Source organism: Budorcas taxicolor, chromosome 4 (genome assembly GCF_023091745.1).
Source record: "Budorcas taxicolor isolate Tak-1 chromosome 4, Takin1.1, whole genome shotgun sequence".
Lineage (NCBI taxonomy): Eukaryota > Metazoa > Chordata > Mammalia > Artiodactyla > Bovidae > Budorcas > Budorcas taxicolor.
The window spans coordinates 113963908-113984745 of NC_068913.1; the positions used below are offsets into that span (position 1 = coordinate 113963908).

General features: G+C 55.8%; 1 protein-coding gene and 2 non-coding genes across 6 annotated transcripts; 2 read left to right on the plus strand and 1 right to left on the minus strand.

Moving 5' to 3' along the window:
* Positions 1 to 495: 495 nt before the first annotated feature.
* TRNAC-GCA (transfer RNA cysteine (anticodon GCA)) lies at positions 496 to 567 on the minus strand. Its single transcript has one exon. It is a non-coding gene; the product is annotated as a tRNA-Cys (tRNA).
* Positions 568 to 3973: 3406 nt separating this feature from the next.
* Positions 3974 to 4046, plus strand: TRNAC-GCA (transfer RNA cysteine (anticodon GCA)). The gene has a single exon. It is a non-coding gene; the product is annotated as a tRNA-Cys (tRNA).
* Positions 4047 to 7816: 3770 nt separating this feature from the next.
* LRRC61 (leucine rich repeat containing 61) lies at positions 7817 to 20567 on the plus strand. Of its 4 annotated transcripts, none has more exons than XM_052638742.1 (2): positions 7817 to 7944; positions 19147 to 20567. In XM_052638742.1, exon 2 carries the CDS (start codon positions 19304 to 19306, stop codon positions 20087 to 20089), a length of 786 nt encoding a protein of 261 aa, XP_052494702.1. In that variant the 5' UTR covers positions 7817 to 7944; positions 19147 to 19303; the 3' UTR covers positions 20090 to 20567. The 4 variants fall into 4 exon arrangements, with proteins under 4 accessions (XP_052494702.1, XP_052494701.1, XP_052494705.1 ...); XM_052638741.1 differs by lacking the exon at positions 7817 to 7944 and adding an exon at positions 7954 to 8084; XM_052638745.1 differs by lacking the exon at positions 7817 to 7944 and adding an exon at positions 11120 to 11202.
* The last annotated feature ends 271 nt before the right edge of the window (positions 20568 to 20838 follow it).

Genomic DNA, 20838 nt, shown 5'->3' on the forward strand with positions numbered 1-20838 from the left:
AGGATAGCGTGGGGGTCAAAGAGCCCATGCCACTGTAGGGAAGATGGGTCAGGAGCAGAGGTGTGCTTGAGCCCGCTTGCACCAGGGAGTCACTTGTCAGCATGTCTTCCCAACACCATGATCAGCGATCTTGTGTTTGTGGCTTGACATTGGACTTGGTGAGATTATTTATACCGTGAAGTTGGAAAACACTGCAAATCAATGCTTCCCCTCCCCTCAAGAGCTGGTTGTTAAACACTTACCAACACAGCACTGACTTAGGGCAATGAAAACATGTAGAAACAAGCCTACGTAGAACAAGACCAGTGGTAAGTGAAAGAAAAAGCCATTGTTGGAGGAACGTATTACTCTAGAGTTGTGGTGTTCAGAGACAGGGTTTTAAGTTACCCCAGATTTTTCCCCAAATTTGAGAAGACTTGATATCCTGAGGCCCTGGATTAGGGAAAGGAGCTGAACCTTCAATACCAGCTCCAGCTAGCAAAAGTGAAGGACAGCAGGGGGCACCTGGATTTGAACCAGGGACCTCTTGATCTGCAGTCAAATGCTCTACCCCTGAGCTATACCCCCTGATGTAAGTAGAGGCCTTAGTACTGCCTTTTATCTGTGTCGCCATGCCCAACATTCCTATAAATTTTTGCCACAAGATGTTCACCAGGCTGGGCCTGCTCAAAGCTGCCAAACCAGCCTCACTATAATTTTACTCCCTTGATGCAAAACAAGCAACAGGTTCCCCTCCCTGTAACCACCTCCCTGCTCTTTCTGGAAAAGCACTGACACTGGTATTCATGGCAGGAGAGGCCTTCAGGGTCACTGGTCTATGCCCTTCACAGTGGGCATCTGAACACAGAGATTCAGGATTTCTGGTCTGCCCAAGCACACACAGCTCCTTACAGATAAACTCAGGACCTGAATCCACTTGTCCTGACTTTGGGTTCAGGACCTTATAACTAAGCCAGTGAGTCTCTTATCTTCCTCTTTTCCCTATCCTCTATCAGTCAAAAAATGTAAAGTCTACAGAAGAGGAGCGTTTTACTAGATTAATGATGAGTTGGGACCATCAGGGGAACTAGAGTGTGGGCTTAGCAGGGCACACAGTGCCATGCAACCGAAGGACCACAGGGAAAAGCTAACGGGGACACCAGAAGTTGACCTTGGGCACGCTGGACCCTTCGGGCCAGTCCTCAGATTTCCTGTGCTCAGGAAGCATCTTGGGAGCTTGTCAAACATGCAGATGTGATGTGGAGTTAGGAACAAGCTTCTTATTGAGGGTCTGGGGGATCCCACTTTGAGAAACACCTGTCACAGATCTATATCGGCTCTCTTGGGCGCCACCTGCAGGAAGCCTTAGGTACTGAACCCCCAGGAAGGGAGGGGTTAGGAATTCTAGCGCCTGCCCCAGGGTCAGACTGAGCTGGTGGGCAGAGGCAGAATGAACACCAAGGACCACAATCAGATTGCTCATCCCCTGAACTCTGCTCTAGACACATGGTTCTTAATTGTAGGGTGTGTCAAAATCACTTGGAGGACTTGTTAAAACAGGGATGTCTGGGCTGGGAAATTCTCCGGTAATGCTGATGCTGGGAGTCTGGGGCCACGCTTTCAGAACTGCTGCTCTAGGTCCACACATCTGCGACCAGGCCCTTTCACACTCACAGCCACACCCAGGGCACCTGTTCACCCTTGCCTCATCTGTGTGTTTACTGAGCACCGGTGCCTCCACTCCACCAAAGACCCATAGCCTGAAACCCCCCACTCTTTCCTCCCATTGCCTGCTGGGAGACCCTCGGAGGGTCTTCTTTGTCCTGGATTACCTGTCTTCCCAGTTTACCATTTAGGAAACTAAATCTAAAGAAGCTTTTGCCAATATGGGGAAAACTCATTCGAGGGAACCAAGGAGATCCAGCTGTTCTGTCTGAAGCAGCCCGATTCAAGCTGAAGATCTCAGTCTGCCTCAGAAAAATTCAGCCCAGGGGGTTGTATTATTACAGGTATATTGCAGATGAGGAATCAGAGATTGGCCCCACAAAGGCAAGTAGCTCAGGAGAGAAGGCGGCTCCATATATTCCAGGGGAGTCATCCTTCAGCTTTACATTTCCTTGTTTCTCTTTGGCTTCATCTCCCTTCTTTCTCCTTAATTCATTGAGGTTCTGATCCAGTTAATGCTCTTAGGTTAGACACATCTGAAATGTCTTTCTTTTGTCCTCTTGCTTGAGTGTCAGTTTACCTGGGTTCAGAATTATAGATTGAGTTTACAGCCATAACACCCTAAATGCACCTGACCTTGTCAGAATTCTAGATTGGAAGTTATTTTTCTTTATACCTAAAAAATGTATTTTATAATGCTATAAACTATTAGTAAAGACAACTTTATTATTCAATTACTCTTCTCACCAAAGTATCAAGTTTTAAAAAAATTCGAAATGCATGCATGGTTCATGGTTCTGGCCACACAGCTACTTAATTTTAGTTATTAGTGCCTATATTTTCACTTATATAATTTTAAAAAATAACATTTTCCTAATTATGATAAATAATAATAAAGTGCTGTACTCAGTATATCAGCAAATCTGGAAAACTCAGCAGTGGCCACAAGAGTAGAAAGGTCAGTTTTCATTCCAATCCCAAAGGAAGGCAATGCTGAATAATGCTCAAATGACCATACAGTTGTGCTCATTTCACATGAAAGCAAGGTAATACTCAAAATCCTTCAAACCAGACTTCAGCAGTACATGAACCAAGACCTCCCAGATGTTGAAGCTGGATTTAGAAAAGGAGCCAGAGATCAAATTGCCAACATGCATTGGATCATAGGAAAAGCAAGAGAATTCCAGAAGAACATCTACTTCCGCTTCATTGATACTCTAAAGCCTTTGACTGTGTGTATCACAACAAACTGTGGAAAATTCTTAAAGAGATGGGAATACCAGACCAACTTACCTGTCTCCTGAGAAACCTGTATTCAGGTCAAGAAACAACAGTTAGAGTGAAAAAACTGGCTTAAAACTCAACATTCCTAAAAACTAAGATTGTAGCATCCAGTCCCATCACTTCATGATACATAGATGGGGAAAAAGTGGAAACAGTGACAGACTTTATCTCCTTGGGCTCCAAAATCACTGCAGATAGTGACTGCAGCCACAACATTAAAAGACACTTGGTCCTTGGAAGGAAAGCTATGATAAACCTAGATAGCATATTAAAAAGCAGAACATCACTTTGCCAACAAAGGTCTGTATAGCTGAAGCTTTGGTTTCTTCAGCAGTCATGTCTGGATGTGAGAGTCGGACCACAGAAGGCTGAGTGCCAAAGAATTAATGGTTTTTAATTGTGATTGCTGGAGAAGACTCTTGAGAGTTGCTTGGACTACAAGGAGATCAAACCAGTGAACCCTGAAGGAAATCAACCCTGAATATTCATTGAAAGGACTGATGCTGAAGCTGAAGCTCCAATACTTTGCCACCTGATGCAAAGAGCTGACTCACTGGAAAAGACCTTGATGCTTAGGAAGATTGAGGAGAGGAGGAGAAGACAACAGAGGATGAGATGGTTGGGTGGTATCACTGACTCACTAGACATGAGTTTGAGCATACTCGAGGAGATGGTGAAGGACAGGGAAACCTGGTGTGCTGCAATCCGTGTGGTCGCAAAAAGTTGGACACAGCTTAGCAACTGAACAACAACGATAATAAAGCAGTAAAAAGGTATAAACCTACAGGACAAAAAGTATATGGATGAGATAATTAGTTTCACATGGAAGAAAAAAACAAAACAGCTGACATAGTCTGTAGAGAAATCATCCAAGAAGTATTCTGTGGGAGGCGCAGGGGAGGTTGGAGACCAGAGGGCATTACTGAGGGATGCTGTTCTACAGGTTCCCACTGGCTCTCGGAGAATGGATGGTGATTGCCATCAACTGTATACCTGGGTGTTATGACATAGTGAATTGGTGCTAGTTCAGAACCTAGAATGGTCTGGGGGTATAGCTCAGGGGTAGAGCATTTGACTGCAGATCAAGAGGTCCCCGGTTCAAATCCGGTGTGCCCCCTGCTGATTTTCTTTCCATCTGGAGACTACACACGTGGTCACTGTAGATTAGATCTCAGTACCACCAACCTTCACCTCCACCCCCAACCCCGCTTGTTGGGAGGCTTTTTAAATTAGGCTACTTTCCTCCAGGGGGGCTTAGCAAACTGAACATGGAAGGAGTAAGGAGAGGAGAGGAAAGGTAGGAAAGGTCATCTTCTGACTCAGGAAATGGTTGGAAGTTTTCCTCATCCAGCGTTAGAGGCTTTGTCTTGACCTTAAGAGCTGTGTGTGTTTGGTAAGCTCTTCCAATTGCTATTTATATTATTATTTCTCTTTTCAAGTAGTTAGGAAGGTCCAAGGAGCCAACTGAATTAGCAGCTGTGTCCTGCAGACTCGGGACGAATCTGAATACTTTTATTTGAAAAACAACACATTCTCTGCTCTTCCTACCCAACCAGCACTATCTACCCGATCAGACACATTTGGGGAGAGATGACACTGGATGATTCTCAAGCGCATTTTGCCTGAACGTGGGCTTTCCAGGTGGTGCAAGTGATAAAAGAACCTGCCTGCCAATGCAGGAGACTAAGAGATGAAGGTTCAATCCCTGGGACGGAAAGATCCCCTGGAGGAGGGCATGGCAACCCACTCCAGTGTTCTTGCTTGGAGAATCCCATGGACAGAGGAGCCTGGCGGGCTATAGTCCATGGGGTCGCAAAGAGTCAGACACGACTGAAACGACTTAGCATGCACATATGATTATCAAAGCCAGTGCCCTCGACAGGGCCAGAAGCAAGGAGGGAGAGGGTGGGAAGAAGACCTGGTGGGAAAGTCGTTCTTCTGCCATGGGGCAGACCCCCAGGTTCTGGAAGCCACAAACATCTGGGTGACTGGCTGTGCTATGGGTGGAAAGATGCTTTTTAGATAATAGTGGCTCAGAGTTAGATCATTTAAACACAGATCACAAGGTCTCTGATTCCTAATCCAAATAACCCTGCTGCTGTCACTTTAAAAAATTAATAGACTTTATTTTTCAGAGTAGTTTTAATTTCACAGAAAAACTGAGCAGAAAGTACAGAGAGCTCCCCTCCATCCCCTCACCTCAGCTGCCCCCACCCAGGTGCCCCATTATTAAATTTTATATCAGTGTGGTTGTTGTTGTCCAGTCGTCCAGTCATGCCTCTTTGGGACACCATGGACTGCAGCACGCCAGGCTTCCCTGTCCATCACTATCTCGTGGAACTTGCTCAAACTTATGTCCATTGAGTTGGTGATGCCATCCAACCATCTCATCCTCTGTGGTCCCCTTCTCCTCCTGCCTTGTCTTTCCCAGCATCAGGGTCTTTTCCAATGAATCAGGTCTTCACAGCAGGTGGCCAAAGTATTGGAGCTTCAGTGTCAGTCCTTCCAATAAATATTCAGGACTGATTTCCTTCAGGATTGACTGTTTTGATTTCCTTGCAGTCCAAGGGACTCTCAAGAGTCTTCTCCAACACCACAGTTTGAAAGCATCAATTCTTCTGTGCTCAGCCTTCTTTATGATCCAACTCTCACATCTGTACATGACTACTGGAAAAATACAGCTTTGACTAGATGGACCTTTGTTGGCAAAGTAATGTCTCTGCTTTTTAATATGCTGTCTCAGTTTATCATAGCTTTTCCTCCAAGGAGCAAGAGTCTTTTAATTTCATGGCTGCAGTCACCATCTGCAGTGATTTTGGAACCCAAGAAAAGAAAGTCTGTGACTGTTTCCAGTGTTTTCCCATCCGTTTGCCATGAAGTGATAATCTTTGTTTTCTGAATGTTGAGTTTTAAGCCAGCTTTTTCACTCTCCTCTTTCACCCTCATCAAGAGGCTCTTTAGTTCCTCTTCGCTTTCTGCCATAAGGGTGGTGTCATCTTCATATTTGAGGTTATTGATATTTCTCTGGGCAATCTTGATTCCAGCTTGTGTTTCAGCCAGTCTGGCATTTCACATGATATACTCCACATATAAGTTAAATAAGCATGGTGACAATATACAGCCTTGACTTACTCCTTTCCCAGTTTGAAACCAGTCGGTTGTTCCCTGTCTAGTTCTAAGTGTTGCTTCTTGACCTGCATACAGATTTCTCAGGAGGCAGGTAAGGTGGTCTGGTATTCCCATCTCTTGAAGAATTTTCCAGGTTGTTGTGATCCACACAGTCAAAGGCTTTGGTGTAGTCAGTAAAGCACAAATAGATGTTTTTCTGGAACTCTCTTGCTTTTTCTATGATCCTACAGACGTTGGCAATTTGATCTCTGGTTCCTCTGTGTGGGGGTGATGGTGGTGAGATCAGACAGTGCCATCGCTACTACTGGTCTTCGAAACATTGTTAAGAAAGTTTGGAGAAAATATCTGCAGTGCATATATCCAGAATATATAATGAACTTAGCCAAATATAAATATATAAAGAATTCAACAGTAAGACAAACCCAATGTTTTAAAGTAGGCAAAGAATTTGCAACCACGCTTCACAAAAGAAGACGGATAAATGGCAAATAAGCACCTGAAAATGTAATCACCATTATTATTCACCTGGAAATGCAAATGACTAAAATGAAAAGGGCTGACAATACAGTGCTGATGAGGATTTGGAGGCAATTTGAACATTGTTCCTAGGAATATAAAATGGCACAAACACTTTGGAGAATAGTTTGGCAGTTTCTTACAGAGTTAAGCATGATTTGCCATAGACCCCCACCATGGTCACTCCTATCTTACCAAAGATAAATGAAAACCTCTACCCTCACAAAGACAGGTCTGTTCATAGCAGTTTTATTTGTGATATCCTAAAATCGAAAAGAATCCAAGTCTTCAAAAGGGTAAATGGGTAAACAAATTATGCTACATTCATATAAAGGAATTCTACTCAGCAATAAAAATGAATGAGTTCCTGATTCATACATCAGCATGGCTGAATCCCGGAAACATTGTGTTAAGCCTAAGAGGCTATACATAAAAACTGCATAGCGTGTAGTGCCATCTTTATGAAGCAGCCGGGAATGTAAACCTAGTCTTTCATGACAGATGGCATATTAGCTCTTACCTGGGGCACAGGGTGGAAGGTTCATTGGGAAAAGGTGAAGTGGTTTATTACTTTATTATTACTGGATGTATGTGTGGATAGAAATACCCTGTACTCTGATTGCGAAGGTGGTTCTGCAGGTGAACATATTTGTCAAAATCCACTGCAATGCACACTTAAAATTGGGACATTGATTGGATCTAAATCATACCTTTAAAAACCAGAAATGTATTCCTGCAGGGAGAGACTATCAGTATAGAATAAAAATGCATTAGAATGTGGAGGCTAGGAATAGATCCCTATGCCTATGGGAGTGAAAGAAGGCGGGGGTAGGGGGCAGAAGTAATCAGTGCGGAAGCAATATACACTGCAGGAGGATCAGCTCTCTAAATGGAAAAAAGGTCAGATGAACTCCCCGTCTCAAATCATGCACAAAAGTCAAGTTCAGGTGGGTTAAAGGCCCCGGGGTGGAAGGGACCTTGGGGATCGGCCAGTGGAAAAGGAAGACTTGGTCGCTATCGGCCCAAAGCTCATGCCAGCGCTTTTTCCAAGACCATAGAGTTAAACTAGCACGATTATAAACAAGCAAACAAGTCCCTCCCCGACCCCTCCAAACTAGCACCGTTAAACTAGAGCAAAGTCTATCTGGGCAGAGCAGTGAGCGACTTCCGGCGGAGGAGCCGGCGGGACCCCACCGTTTCCGGCCGGGGCCCGCCGCGCCTGCGCACTCCCTGCTGACTGCCGGCAGGAGGAACGTAGGAGCCTCGGGACGTGGGTGGGCCCGGAGGATCCCTTGGGCTGTCGCTTCCGGAAGTCCACCCCGGAACCTGGACTCCTCCCCCTTGGCTGTGCTGGGCCCTGGGCGCCTCTTGGTAGGTCCCGCTGCTGCGCTGCGCGAGGGCGTGGGTGGCGGCGCCCTGCTCCCAGCTGCGGGGCCGCGGCCGGTTGCCGGTGGAGCGGCGCCGGCGTCCCGTCTCTGTCGGTCCTGCCGGCGGGCCTGACTCGGCAGTAGGTAAGCCGGGGAGTGGGCGTGGCGGTCCCTGGATTCCAGGGGCTGAGGCGGCTTGTCCTGACCTCGGCCCAGCGGGGGGCCCGGTCTCCCCGGTCTTCAGAGCCCGCGCTGGACAGAGGGCTCATGTCCATCAGTCAGTCTATGCCTGAAACTGTCGTTCGATACCTTGATGCGAAGAACTAACTCATTGGAAAAGACCCTGATGCTGGGAAAGATTGAGGGCGGGAGGAGAAGGGGACGACAGAGGATGAGATGGCTGGATGGCATCACTGCCTCGATGGACAGAGATTCCTGGCGTGCTGCAGTCCATGGGGTCCCAAAGAGTCGGACACGACTGAGAGACTGAACTGACCTGAACCGAACGTCACTAATCCTTCACAAGCCGGTGAGGCAGGTGCTGTTCTCGCTGTTGTGTAGACGGGAAACCGAGGCTCAGTAGCGGGAGGAACACAGCTCTTCGCCCACAGGCAGGATTTAAGCCCCCATAGACTGGCTCTGGAACTTGATGCTCTCAATCCACTATGGAGAGCAGCCTTCCAGAAAAGACCCAAGTGTGTGTAGTTTAAAACACCTCATTTTGTGTCACTTTTTGCATATGATGAAATCTAATGATGCATGTTTGTTTCAAGCCTCTCCTTTAGGGTTTGCGTGTAAACCAAGTGTGCACTTGGGACCAAAGCCAGAAATGTACGGTGGTTTGCTCTAGGCTTTTACATCCATGTGTTCCTCTAGTCCCATCCTCTTCTTCACCATCTTTCATCTCCTCCTAGCTTGAGTGGGCAGGGGAATGAGAAGCCTGGGACTTGAAGGCTCATCCAGTGCTTTGAAGTCCCCTGCAGGTCTGGCAGGGATGGGCTGGCACCACCCCCTCCCACCCTCCACCCGCCCAGTGCACGGGCTGACAGAGGGCTGACAGAGGTAGGGGCTGGTGACTGAGCAGAGTGAAGACGTCTCTCTGGCATAGGTCCTGAATGCCCAAGGTAGGCTGAGTTGCAAACAAGGCGCTGGGGTGAGGCAGGCCTAGGAGAAATAGAAAAGTGGCCCCTTTCCTTCTGGGCTTGCGCGTGGGAAAAGGCCTGGTAAGAGTTGTTTTTCAGGTGCTAAGGCATGTCTGACTCTTTTTGACCCCATGACTGTAACCCAACAGGCTCCTCTGTCCGTGGGATTGTCCAGGCAGGAGTACTGGAGTGGGTTGTCATTTCCTTCTCCAGGGGATCTTGCTGACCCAGGGATTGAACCCACGTCTCCTGCCTGGGCAGGTGGATGCTTTACTCCTGAGCCACCTGGGAAGCCACTGGTGAAGGTGGTGAGGAAACCTCTGATCCGTGGAGCCAGTGCCTGTGTTAAGTGCCGAGGCCCCGCCTGCCTCAGGCTCAGCCAGCAGGTTGCTGCTTCTCTGAGTATATGGCTTCCCCTTGGGAGTCTGTAGGGTCCTGGGCATAAACTGCCTGGGTCCTCCCCTTACCCTCAAGGACTTGCCTGCCACCACAGCATCCTTCTTTGCTGTGTCGGGGGAAAAAAAAAATAGATTCTTTCTTGTCTCTGAGGATAACCCCTTCCACCTCCCCCCGCCCCACACACCTGTGCCTTGAGCCCCTCACCTTCCGGAGGCCCCTGCCACCAGTCCTCACTATCTTCCCACTGCACCTTTGCTCTGTCTTGAGATGGAGCTAAGCCTTTCCCCTCCTAACCCTTTGACACTGCAAGCGCCTGCACCCCCTGCTCCTCACTGCATAGCCGGGGGCTCCAGCCACTTCATCCCACTGAAGTGACCCTGTCTGTCCTTTCTGGAAGGGCTTCCCTTGGCCCTCCCTAACATCACTTAGGTGTTTCTCTGCCCTCTGCCCTCTGCCCGTCGGGCACCTTTGGAGACTGCTCCTCCTCTACCCTCCCCACAGTGTGTTGCCTGGGCAACCACCCTCCCCTCTCTTCTGCCAGTGTTTTCCCTCCGTTTCTATGGGGACTTTTCCATGGATCTGCATCTTTAGCTCAGTACCTGTCACGTCTACTCCTGAAGACTTGTTGCAGGAGAACCTTAAAATCGCCACATCTGTGACTGATCTGGGTTAGTGGGGAGGACCACTGGGGAGGCCCTGTGTGTCCCCTCCTCCTCCACGCAGCGGCCCAAGCACACCTGCCCCCTCCATGGCTCTCCAAACTGTCCCTTCACCTGCAGTCCCACCGCCATCACCTGCTCCTCCTCCCCCCTGCCCCCCATTCGCTTCTCAGGGCCAGGCCTGCCTCTATGGGGTCTCCCCCCACCCCCCAGCTCAGCCCCAGACTGTCCATCTTGTCATCATCCTTGAAGGTGCGTGTGTCAGCTGTTATGAGACGTGTCACAAACAACCTCTCACTAATAACCAAATTCCTGGAGTTTGTGGATGACTTTCTTTCTAAATTTCACACTTTGGATTCGTGTAGACTCGAGGCCGGCCGGCTTTCCGCAGCTCTCATCCTGCTGTGCTTCGGTGGAGAGAAAGGGGCGCTTTATTGTGGGTGCCGCCGGGTTCCTGATCCGCCCAGGGCTCTGTCTGGAGATGGGGTTCCTCAAGCAGTAGCCCCTGGGGAGCCACCCTCCGGAGACAGCACTAAACTCCAGTGTCATAGACTCGGTGTGCCTATTGGGCAGCCCGCCTGGGCTCTGCAGTGCTCGCCCCGCTTGCCTCGCTGTTCCCAAGCTGTCTTGTCATCCTGAGCCCCGTGTGCCAGCTGACAGTTCCTCTCCTGTGTGTGTATGTTTAGGGCACAGTGCTGGCTCACAGTAGATACTGATGAAGTTTTGTTAAATAGTCAAGTGGATCAAAGGTGTCCGCAGGATACAGACAGACTGGTGGGACGAGGCTGGTCGGGGACGGAACAGGATTGGTGCCCTGGGGTCCACTTGGGCCCTCGGGTGAAGGCGTTGGGGTGTGCCCTGGGCTGCAGCCTGACTCACAGGTGTTATGCTTTTCTCTGCCCTCATCCGTGAGCGCAGGCAGGACACAGGCCTGCCTCCAGTACCCTGCTCTGCGGGCCCAAGAGCGACGGAACTGGCAGACCGCTCCGGTCCTCTGCTGTGCCACAGAGCATTATGTTTCTGCTCTGGGTTTCCTTTTCTTCAGTCAAAATAAGAGCAGAGGTGAGTCCGTTTTGGTTCTGACATCTAGAGCCCTTCTTCTGGACCACAACAGCATCTGGCCCTTCATCTGTGCCTCGACTGGGCCCCTCCGCAGCATCCCCTCCAGTGGGCTCCAGGCGCCCGGTGTGGTGGTGGCTGACTTGGTTGTCGAGTGATGGGCTGGGGCAGTTTCCTCTTGGTTCTCCTGAGGCCTCTCCCGCTGGACAGGGCTCCTTGGTGTCGAGCTGTCCACCCGCTTTCACGGCCGAACCTCCCTTGAGCTGCCCAGCAAGCTCGTCACCAGTGAAGGCCATCCTGCCATCCCTGATGGCCCTTCTGAACGTTTCACATTACCGAGTCAGAACGTCCTGGCTTAAATCTCGGTTAGCCTGCGTCTCGCTCTGGGCTGGAGGAACGTGCGCACCTCCTCCTCAGGTGCCCGGGGCGGATCCGCCATCCTCCTCTGAACCCTCTCTTTCCCGGGAGACACATCCTCGCTTGCTGGCCTTTCACCTTCCCTCTCATTTTCTTTTCTCCTTTCTGCATATTTCATCTCTGACTTCTTCGTGCCTCTTTTCTTTTGAGAGCAGCCCTGAATTTGATCTCATCTCCAGGAAAATCAATGTGGGGGTGCGGAGGGGTTGAGGACGGTGCCTGGGTGTGGGTTCTGAGCGTCTGGGTGAACTGGAGTCTGTGCCCTGGTTTGAGCTGACTGCAGGCAGAGTGGGCAAGGGGCAGCCCTCGAGGGGGTCGTGAGCCAGGCAGGGTTGGGGGTTGCAGCGCTCGCTTGCTCGGTGGTGTGGAGGGGCCCAGTCGGTGGGAGGGCGTGGTAGGAGAGACAAGGAAATGCCATTAAGGGGCAGGCAGAGGACGAGGGAGCAGGGCAGAGGCTGGGAAGGAGTCTCCGGTGACAGGAAGCCAAGGAGACCGTGCTGTCCAGAGCCGAGAGGATGGGGTGAGTGGGGCTGGTGCAGAGGAGTCGGGGTCACCGGGGGCCTTGGGGTCGGTGGGGGGCAGCGCCAGGGAGTGGTGGGGGCCAGACCCAGAGCAGAGCGGGCTCTGAGGGGAGGAGATGCTGGAGGCCTGAGTCACCACCGTCAGGAGCTGCCCCGTCCTTTGTGCCCTGACGGAGCTTGGGAAGCCTCAGGCTGCCTCGCTCCGCAGGACCGAGTGATGCCCCTGCTTTCCTGGGCCCCGTGGGTGCCCTGGACGCTGAGCCCAGCCCCCTCTGCTCCCATGGCCTCGCTGACAGTGTGGGCACCCATGGCTCTCCCTGGGAAGCCTGCCCGGCGCCTTGGAGCCCTACGTCGTGGTGAGGTCAGCCCCCCGGGGTCCCACAGCCCCGAGGTGCCCCCGTACAGCCCGCACTGGGGCTCTCTTCCTGTCGTGTGAGTGAGAGTTTCATTCACGTCTGCCTCTCCCGCCAGCCTGGGGGCCCACCTGCATGCAGGGGCCTTGCCTACTGTATACTGTATCCAGCACACAGAAACGTTGTTAAGTGCGTACTAGGTTCTGGATAAACACTGGGAAAAAAAGAAACAGCATTAGCGTGGCAAAGAAAATGGACACAGACACCACTCAGGTGCCGAGGGCCGCGGTTCCGCTGGGCCCGGAAGAGTGAATGTCAGGCCTCCCTCGCCAAGGAGGGTGGGGTCTGGAGAGCTCTGTCCTGGGATTGATCTTTGGTGGTCACAACTCCTCAGGTCTTCCGGCGCTCCCTTCTCCCCACCTCTGGCCTCACGTCCCCCCGCAATGGTGCCCATGGTAGAGAGCCCACTAGACGAGAGCCATCCTCTTCCGCTTGCCTTCCAGCCCGGGCCCATGTTCTCACTGCCCCAAGCCCCCAGGCATGTCAGAAGTAGAAAAAGCCAGAAAGCCCTGCAAGAAGCAGACGTCAGGATCCGTGGGGCAAGAGCCCCCTGATGTGTGCTGACTCCTCCAGGACTAGACCCGTGACCCCACCCGCCATTCTGGCTCTTCCCGGCTCCAAGTTCAATGCCAGAGCTACTAACGCCTCTTGTGGACTCGGCCAGGGTGCCAGGCAGCACCTCCAGAGACTGAGGTCAAGCTTGAGTTTGCAGACGTAGAGGAGAAGGCCAGCAGTGGCCCCCGGAAGAACAGAAGCTCCAGTGCCCAGAAGATGGTTGGGAGGGACCCTTCCCAGCAGAGGAAGAGAACCTGCCCTCTGCCCAGCAGCCTGTGGGTCCCCGCGCCTGACCAGGCTTTCCAGGAGGGGCAGAAGGGAGGTCTCCTGGGCCTTGGTGTCCTCAGTGAGGACACAGGGGCCCACTGCCTGGGGAGGCCTGGGCCTGGCTTGGCTGCCCCCTCTGCAGATTGTCATGCCCACCCTGAAGGAGAGACTCCGGGCCCCATGGCCTCCTGTCTGCGCCAGGGCAGAGTGCCCTGTGCAGCAGGGGGAGAAGGTGTGCAGGTGGTAAGGCCCCAGACGGTATGAGGCGGAGGACCCAATGCTCAGCCCTGGCCAGGCCGGACAGGCTGGAGGCAGGCCAGCCCAGCGAGGGTGAGGAGGCGAGGTCGGCTGGCATCCTCATAGCCCATTTGGCCAGAGAGGCACGTCACCTCAAGAAGCGGAAGAAGAGACACTTGGCTTCCTGGTGGGAGGGAGTGGCCGCCTGGCCCCGAAACTGCTGTGCCCGCAGAAGCCAGGGAGAACCGCGCAGGCTGAGGCCAAGGGCTGGGCACCCAGGCTGTCCCCGGGTTGGCGGCCCTCGCCTGATGTGAGGTGCTTCTTTACTGTCAACTTGCAGGAATGTCCGCTGGGTCACCCGCACCCCATGCCAGTTGAGCATCAGGCCCGGCAAAGTGAAGGGTCAGCCCCAATGCTCGCATCTGCCCCATCACTTGGCAGGGAAGCACGGGGCTGGAGGCGGGAGGCCCGGGGGGATAGTGGGGAGGGCCACCCGAGAAGCAGCAGAAGGGCCTGGCCTTGGTGGGCCAGCAGCCGCATCCCTGTGGGCTGCCGTCACCACGCCAGCACCCGATGCCTCGCCTCTGAAGGATAGAGAGGGATAGGTGATTCCGCGTGGGCCTCCCCAACCTGCTCCCCTCCCCCAGAGATGACTCTGCCGCTCCCCTGACGGTGGTCGGGCAGGACCCAGGTGGCATGTATGCCCCCCAAGCAGACCCAGGCCCGGGCCTGGAACCAGAACACCGCGGAGCTCCTCTAGCCCAGCCCTGCTGCTCTCCTTTGTCTGGTCTCCACCCTTTCAGGAGGTTCGTGGCGCCGGGGGACCCTTGCTACCGCCTCCGGCCTTCCTCTCCCACAAAGCAGAGCCCCTGCTCCACGAGGCAGTGGGTGAGCAGGTGAGGGGCCGAGGGCGTCCGAGTCTACCTCACCGTCTCCGTGGCAGCCAGCCCGAGGACGTGGACTCCGTGGGTGTCACTGCCCACCGAGGGGCCGGCAGGGGGCGTGGGGGAGCCCGAGGAGGCAGGCGGTGCTCGGGGTCCGCGGCCTGCCCCTGGGCCGCGCTCCGGAGGACAGGCTGCGGGGACAGCTCGGCCTGTGGCTCTCGGACCCCTCTCCCCTCGCCCGGGCTTCCTGGTGAGAAACTTCCACGGACCACAGGGTGTCCGCGCATCGCCGGCTGGAGTGGCTGGTGGTGCAGCAGCGGCAGCCACGCGAGTTTACGAGAAGCAGCGGCTGGGCAAGGCGGGGGCCGCCCTGTCTCCAGGCCACCTCCTGGAGCCTGACCGACAGCCCGGTCCTGCGCCCACGGCTCTTCTGGATGGCGGCCGCGGAGGCGCACGCCGCCCAGGCCGCGTTCCGCCCGGTGCCGCCGCCGGCTGCGCTACCAGCATGTCTCCTTGGAGCAGAGCGCAGGCACTTAGAGGAACGGAGCGCCCGGGAGATGGGCGCAGCTGTGCGGCCGGCCGAGGGCCTGGCCCGTGCAGCTCTCCACGGACCACCAGCTTACCGAGCTCTTCCACCGCGAGGACCCTGCTAGACCCCCGGTTCAAGGGCAGGCTCGAGACCATCCTCCCCGAGGGGGCGAACACGGACCACTGGAAGCAGGCTCTCGTGTACAAGGTGAAGGAGCTCATGCTGTCTGAATAGCCCGTGCCACCTTCCCCTTCCCTGCAGGGCCCCTAGGCTGGGCGGGTGGAGGCCACCCTTAGCAACAGAGGAGCTAGGAGCCCCAGGGCAGAATGGAAGGGCCTGGGGGAGCCAGTGCAGAGAGGCCGGCCCCCCTCCTCCGGGTCCTTGCTCCTGGGCCAGAGCGAGAGGAGCCTGTTGGAGCGGCTGGAGAGCGTGGGGTTGGCTGGCCTCTGCGTGGAGCGATGCCTCCCTCTCCATGGAGAGCCACCTGGCTAGCTTCATCATCAAGCACCTGTGTGAGAATGAGACCGTGGGTGCCCAGGAGGACACCTTGGCTTACTGAAAGAAGCGGCGGGACATCTGGCCAGCCCTGGCGAGACTGGCCACCACCTATCTGTCCTGTCCTTCTCCTGCCGACAAGCGCCTCCTTGGCAAGCATCTTTGCCTCCCTGGGCAGCCCCACCATCATGGACTACGACTCCCTGCTCCTGGTGGAGACAGTTAAGCATCTTCTTCTGAAGACCAACCTGGAGCATTTCTCCAGCTAGACGCCCCCCACCCTCATTTCCCCCCCACGGAGACCTGGCTGAGGAGGGGCAGAGCTGGGAGTCTTGAGTGTTCAGAAGCCCCAGAAAGCTGCCCCGGGGGATGGCTACCTAGATGAGAGAAGTGGGCAGAGCGTCCTGTCCTAGGATGGCCAAACTCTGAAGCCTCTTTGAGAAGAATGAGGACGGTTTCTCAGTTCTGGCCAGGTTGCCAGTTTTGTTTTCAGGGAGAAGCCGTTTTCCATCTGCCCACTGCTTGCGTTACTGCCAGTGGCGTGTGTGTGGAAAGGTGGGCCGTGTTCCTCAGTGACTCGAGCCGTCCCGCCCGGTGTATGGCTGCAGTGCCCCTTTAAAGCGTTGGCGGGGAGGGAGGGCCCACACGCAGGGCCTGTGTTGGCTGTGACGGCCCTGGAGGGTGGCTTTCTCAGAGGGGCTGGGGCTGGGGAGGTGGGGGCGCCGCGGGGAATGCTCTCAGCTGCCCTTCCTGGCAAAGGAAAGAGCCCCAAAGATACAGCAGCCACCTCAAGAGGGACGTGCCCATGCACCTGCCGGTCTCCTTCGGCTCCATCTGTTCCAGGGCATCCTGGGTGCCAGAGCCCTAGGGGGCTGGACTGCCCAGCTCCTGCAGGCAGGCGTGTGGTGGAGCAGACCTGAGACTCCTCTCACGGCCGTTCTTACCTGTAGTTTGTTTCCAGGCTGCTGGGAACCTCAGGGTTTCTTGTTTGTACAGTGACAGTGGTCTCAGGAAGCCAGAAAGGGCATGTGTTCTGGTACCCACTGGCCAGAGTTCCTTTAGGGCCGGGCGCAGGCCCTGGGGGCGTGTGAGCCCCAGTGCTGGTGGGATTGGGTGGGAGAAGGTGAAAGGGTGAGGCTGGAGGGCCTGTCTGTCCCACGAGCCGTGAATCCAGCTCTTCTGAGGCGCTGGGCCGCTGGGAGCCGGGCTCTGAGGAGGGAAGGTGGTGGAGGCTGGGAGGCAGCAGGCTAACCTGCACTTTGGCACCGGCCATGGGGGCGAGCCCCGGAAACCTGTCCCCTCTTCCCCGCCAAGTCACTGTGGCTAGTTCACTGCAGGACATTCAGAAGTTACTGAGAACGGTAGGCAGCAGGAGAAATCCATGGTAATCGTTTTTGCTCAGCAGCCTCCGTGAACTCTCTCCCTTGAGATTGTAACCCTCGGTACTAGTCAGTCTGCTGTGTGCTCGTGTGAGCAGGGTCACGTGGCTCCTTCTTGAAGAAAGCCTTGAGTGGCTTGTGTTCAGTGTTTGCAACAGCGTGAGCTGGAGTCACCTCCACTCTCTGCTCAGGTGGCGTCTTCTCCCCTGCTGCTGGGAGGCATGTGTGTGGGGGTGGGAGGTGGGCTGTCCTGGGGGCCACATATTATTGGTCGGTGCCGCCATCCCTTGGTCAGCTCTCAGGAGAGGCACTCTTTGGTGTGGCGTCACCCCCAGCGGCTTCTCCACATTGCTGGAGAAGGGAAACCTGGACTGGAGTGGCAGGGGGTGTGCGAGGAGGCGGGCGGAAGGCAGGGGTGAGAGCCTTGAGGGTCCTGAGCTCGGGGGCTCGGGCTCTGGAGCAGCTGTGCCCCACCAGGGGCAGTTTGATCCCCCAGATGTTTGGATGGTCGCAGCTTGTGGGTGGGAGATGGACACATGGCAGAGGCAACACCTCGCTCCCGGGCGGCGCTCGGACCCCGTCTGCCTGGACTCAAGCCGGCCTCCTGAGGCTGGCGCCATCGGCACCCCACCCCTCATCCTTTCTGCACCCACATGCCTGAGATGGACCTGGGCATCGGTCACATGGCCAGCTCCGAGGCCGCGTCCTCCCTCTCTGTGGCTCCCTAACTGCCGCGGGGGCCTGGCCTCTGGCTCCTGCATTTATGGCAGGACTCCAGTGCCCTTCACGTGCCCCCCGCCCTGTGGGCCAGATCAGGTTTAACCTGATGCAGCTGTGACCCCATCGCCACGCTGCTTACAAGCAAACCCTAGCAGACGCTTCCGCAGAGTGAGCCAGGCTTCTCATCAGGTACCTCCGTGCTTTGGGACAGAAACTTTGCTAGAAATGAAGGCAGAGCTGGGCTGCTGAAGATTAAAGATGTGGGACCGCCTTCTTAGAGGTGGGGTGGGGGTGGGATGTGTTGGCAGCCCCCACAGCTTCCTAGGGGGTGTGGGAGGAGCTCTGGGTCTGGTTTCCTTGGTGGGGATGAGAAGTGGCATTGCTATGGAGACACAGCCTGGGAGCCTGACCACGGCCCTGGAGACCCGGGCTTTGTAAACAGCAGGAGTGAATGGCCCCGTGGTTCTCCCCAGGCACCACCCTGTCTGGCCTGCGCCTGGCTGGTCTGCAGGTTGGGGAGCTGCCACTTGGAACAGAGGTCTCTGGTGGTTTTCCTCTCTGCCTGAACCCTGACCCTTCTGTGCTCCTCTGGCATGGCAGCCGCTCCTCCCCCTGGGCCGCCTCCCTTGGGCTCTGGGCTTTTGGTGGCCCCTGGGTCACTGCCCGTCCCAAGGCCACTGGCCGCCTGGAAGTCCCCTCCCTCCCCTTTTCCGGAGACAGCATTGGGGCCACCCTGCCCCTGCCTCCAGGACGGCTTCCCGGACTGTTCTGCCTTCCCTCTCCAGCCCCTCTTTGCCTACTTGGGAAACGGCGTCATGTTTTTGGCTGGAACCATGCTCTCTGGCTTATGGGAAGGGACATTCTGTTGAGGCCAGAGTGAAGTGCTGGTCTTGTCGGGCAGGGGTCAGGGGAGCAAAGGCATGGGGCCTGGTGGTGCTGCCACTCACTCCGTCAACCCCAGCTTCCTCGTCTAGGACTGAAGGCTGGGCGCTCAGCCCCCACAGCTGCCACCAGGGTGGACCATGGAACCCTGAACCCATTTTGAGTTCATTGCTGATGTTGAAAAAAATCGAGTCGAGAACACCTTGGAGGGCATAAGGCAAGGCCCATGTGCTCTCAGCTGTGTTTGCAAAAGCAGGGCATTCCCAGGAAGGAAGCAAAGGAGATTGGTGACTCTGGGGGCCTGTGTCTATTCAAAAATAGATTGAAAGGGTTTGAGAAGAAACGTCTCAATCTGTGATACTCACGAGCAGTTACCAAAAAAGGAAAGGAATGAGATTGTGCACACTGGGGGCCGTGGAGGGATTGTAACGTCGGGCCTGAACTTCATCTGGGACCCCCTCAGGTGGGGGCCTTTGCTTGGCCAGTTCCTGCTGTGGGGTCTTGGCCCTCCTGCGCCTTGGGCTGGAGTCCTCCGGTCCTGCTAGGCAGCTAACCCTGGCGGCAGGGGACTGGTGGTCACGGACGTGTCCCCTGCTGCAGGTCTGTGGTGCTCAGAGGCCCACTCACTGTTCGATTGTCTCTCCTTAGGGACCTGCCGGCCCTCGAGTGAGGGTGTAGGAGACGTGTCCAACCCTGGCCCAGGCCGAGTGGAGGAGGCAACCCGTGGGGTGAGCAGCCCGCTGACCGCCAGCGGCACCTACATCGCAGCTGCCTCACCCCCGGCCCCCCAGACCCACTTGGTCTCATGGAGCCTCGGGGCGAGAAGTCGGGAGAGGCTGAGGGGGTGCACGTGACGCCCCAGCTGCTCAAGGCGCGCTCGGGCGAGTTTGCCCTGGAGTCCATCTTGCTGCTCAAGCTGCGGGGCCTGGGACTGGTGGGCCTGGGCTGCCTGGGGGACTGCCTGGGCCTCGAGTGGCTAGACCTGTCGGGCAACGCGCTCACCCAGCTGGGACCGCTGGCCTCCCTGCGGCAGCTGGCCGTGCTCAACGTGGCCGACAACCGGCTGACGAGCCTGGAGCCCCTGGCCGCTTGCGAGAACCTGCAGCGTCTTAATGCCGCGGGCAACCTGCTGGCTGGGCCCGCACAGCTGCAGTGCCTGGCGGGGCTACAGGGTCTGGAGCGCCTGCGGCTCCGAGACCCGTTGGCACGGCTCAGCAACCCGCTGTGCACCAGCCCCTGCTACTGGGCCTCAGTGCGCGAGCTGCTGCCCGGCCTGAAAGTCCTCGATGGCGAGCGCGTGAGTGGGCGCGGCAGCGACTTCTACCAGCTGTGCCGGGACCTCGACAGCTCCTTGAGCCCTGACCCTGGCGACCCTGGCCCCCAGCCTGCGGAGGCCCAGCCCTGGGTGCAGCCTGGCTACTGGGAGGCCTGGCCCCCGCGCAGCAGCTCCATCCTGGAGGAGGCCTGCCGCCAGTTCCAGGACACACTGCAGGAGTGCCACGACCTGGACCGCCAGGCCCGGGACAGCCTGGCCCAGGCCGCGCGAGCGCTCAGCCCCGCGGGCGCCGCTGCCACCTCCTTCGTCTTCTGAAGGCGCCCTGGGGCGCTCGGTGACCTCCCTGCTTGTCTGGACGGTTTTGTCCCGCTGCTTGGTGCCCTTCCAGGAAAACTCCCCACGCGTCCATCAGAGTCCTACCTCCCTTGGGGCCCTCCCCAAGCAGCCGGCTCAGCCTGAGGCTGTCCTGCCACCACCTAGCAGAGCGCCTGGGAGGAGGTCCCTGGCCCCTTCTGCGGCTACAGCTGTTGCCTGTCCTGGCTCCATGAGCCTGAGGCTTGGAGGAAGAAAGCGGCTTGGTCCTAAGGCTGCACCTGGGTGAGGCGGGGAAGGCCAGCCTCCTGCCCTGCCCGCTCTGGGAGAGGCTGTGGCTGAGCTCGCCAGCGGCAGCTGGCCGTGGAAGCTGCATTTACCCACCTCCCTGGTTCTCCTGCTGTGTCCCTCACTCCTGGGTCTCCCTGGAACCTCCACTGTCCCCATTCCCACCCATGCTCATCCCTATTAAATTGTTTTAATTAGTATCAGTACACGTGGGCGTGCTTGGTTTTCCCAAGAGGGAGCCCCTGAAAGCAAGCCTGGGTCCTCCACCCCCACCCCCACCTCTGGTCTCCCCTGGGCAAGGAGGCGTCTGTGGCTTTCTGGGTGTCCAGGCAGCTGGGTCCGGCCCCCCCCTCCCCCCCGCCTCAGGGCTTTGCTTCCTCCCTGTGAGGCCGGAGCACCACGGCCATTGCTCACACACAGGCTGCCCTGTAGCCAAGCTGGGGGAGGGAGGGAATTTGAGGGAG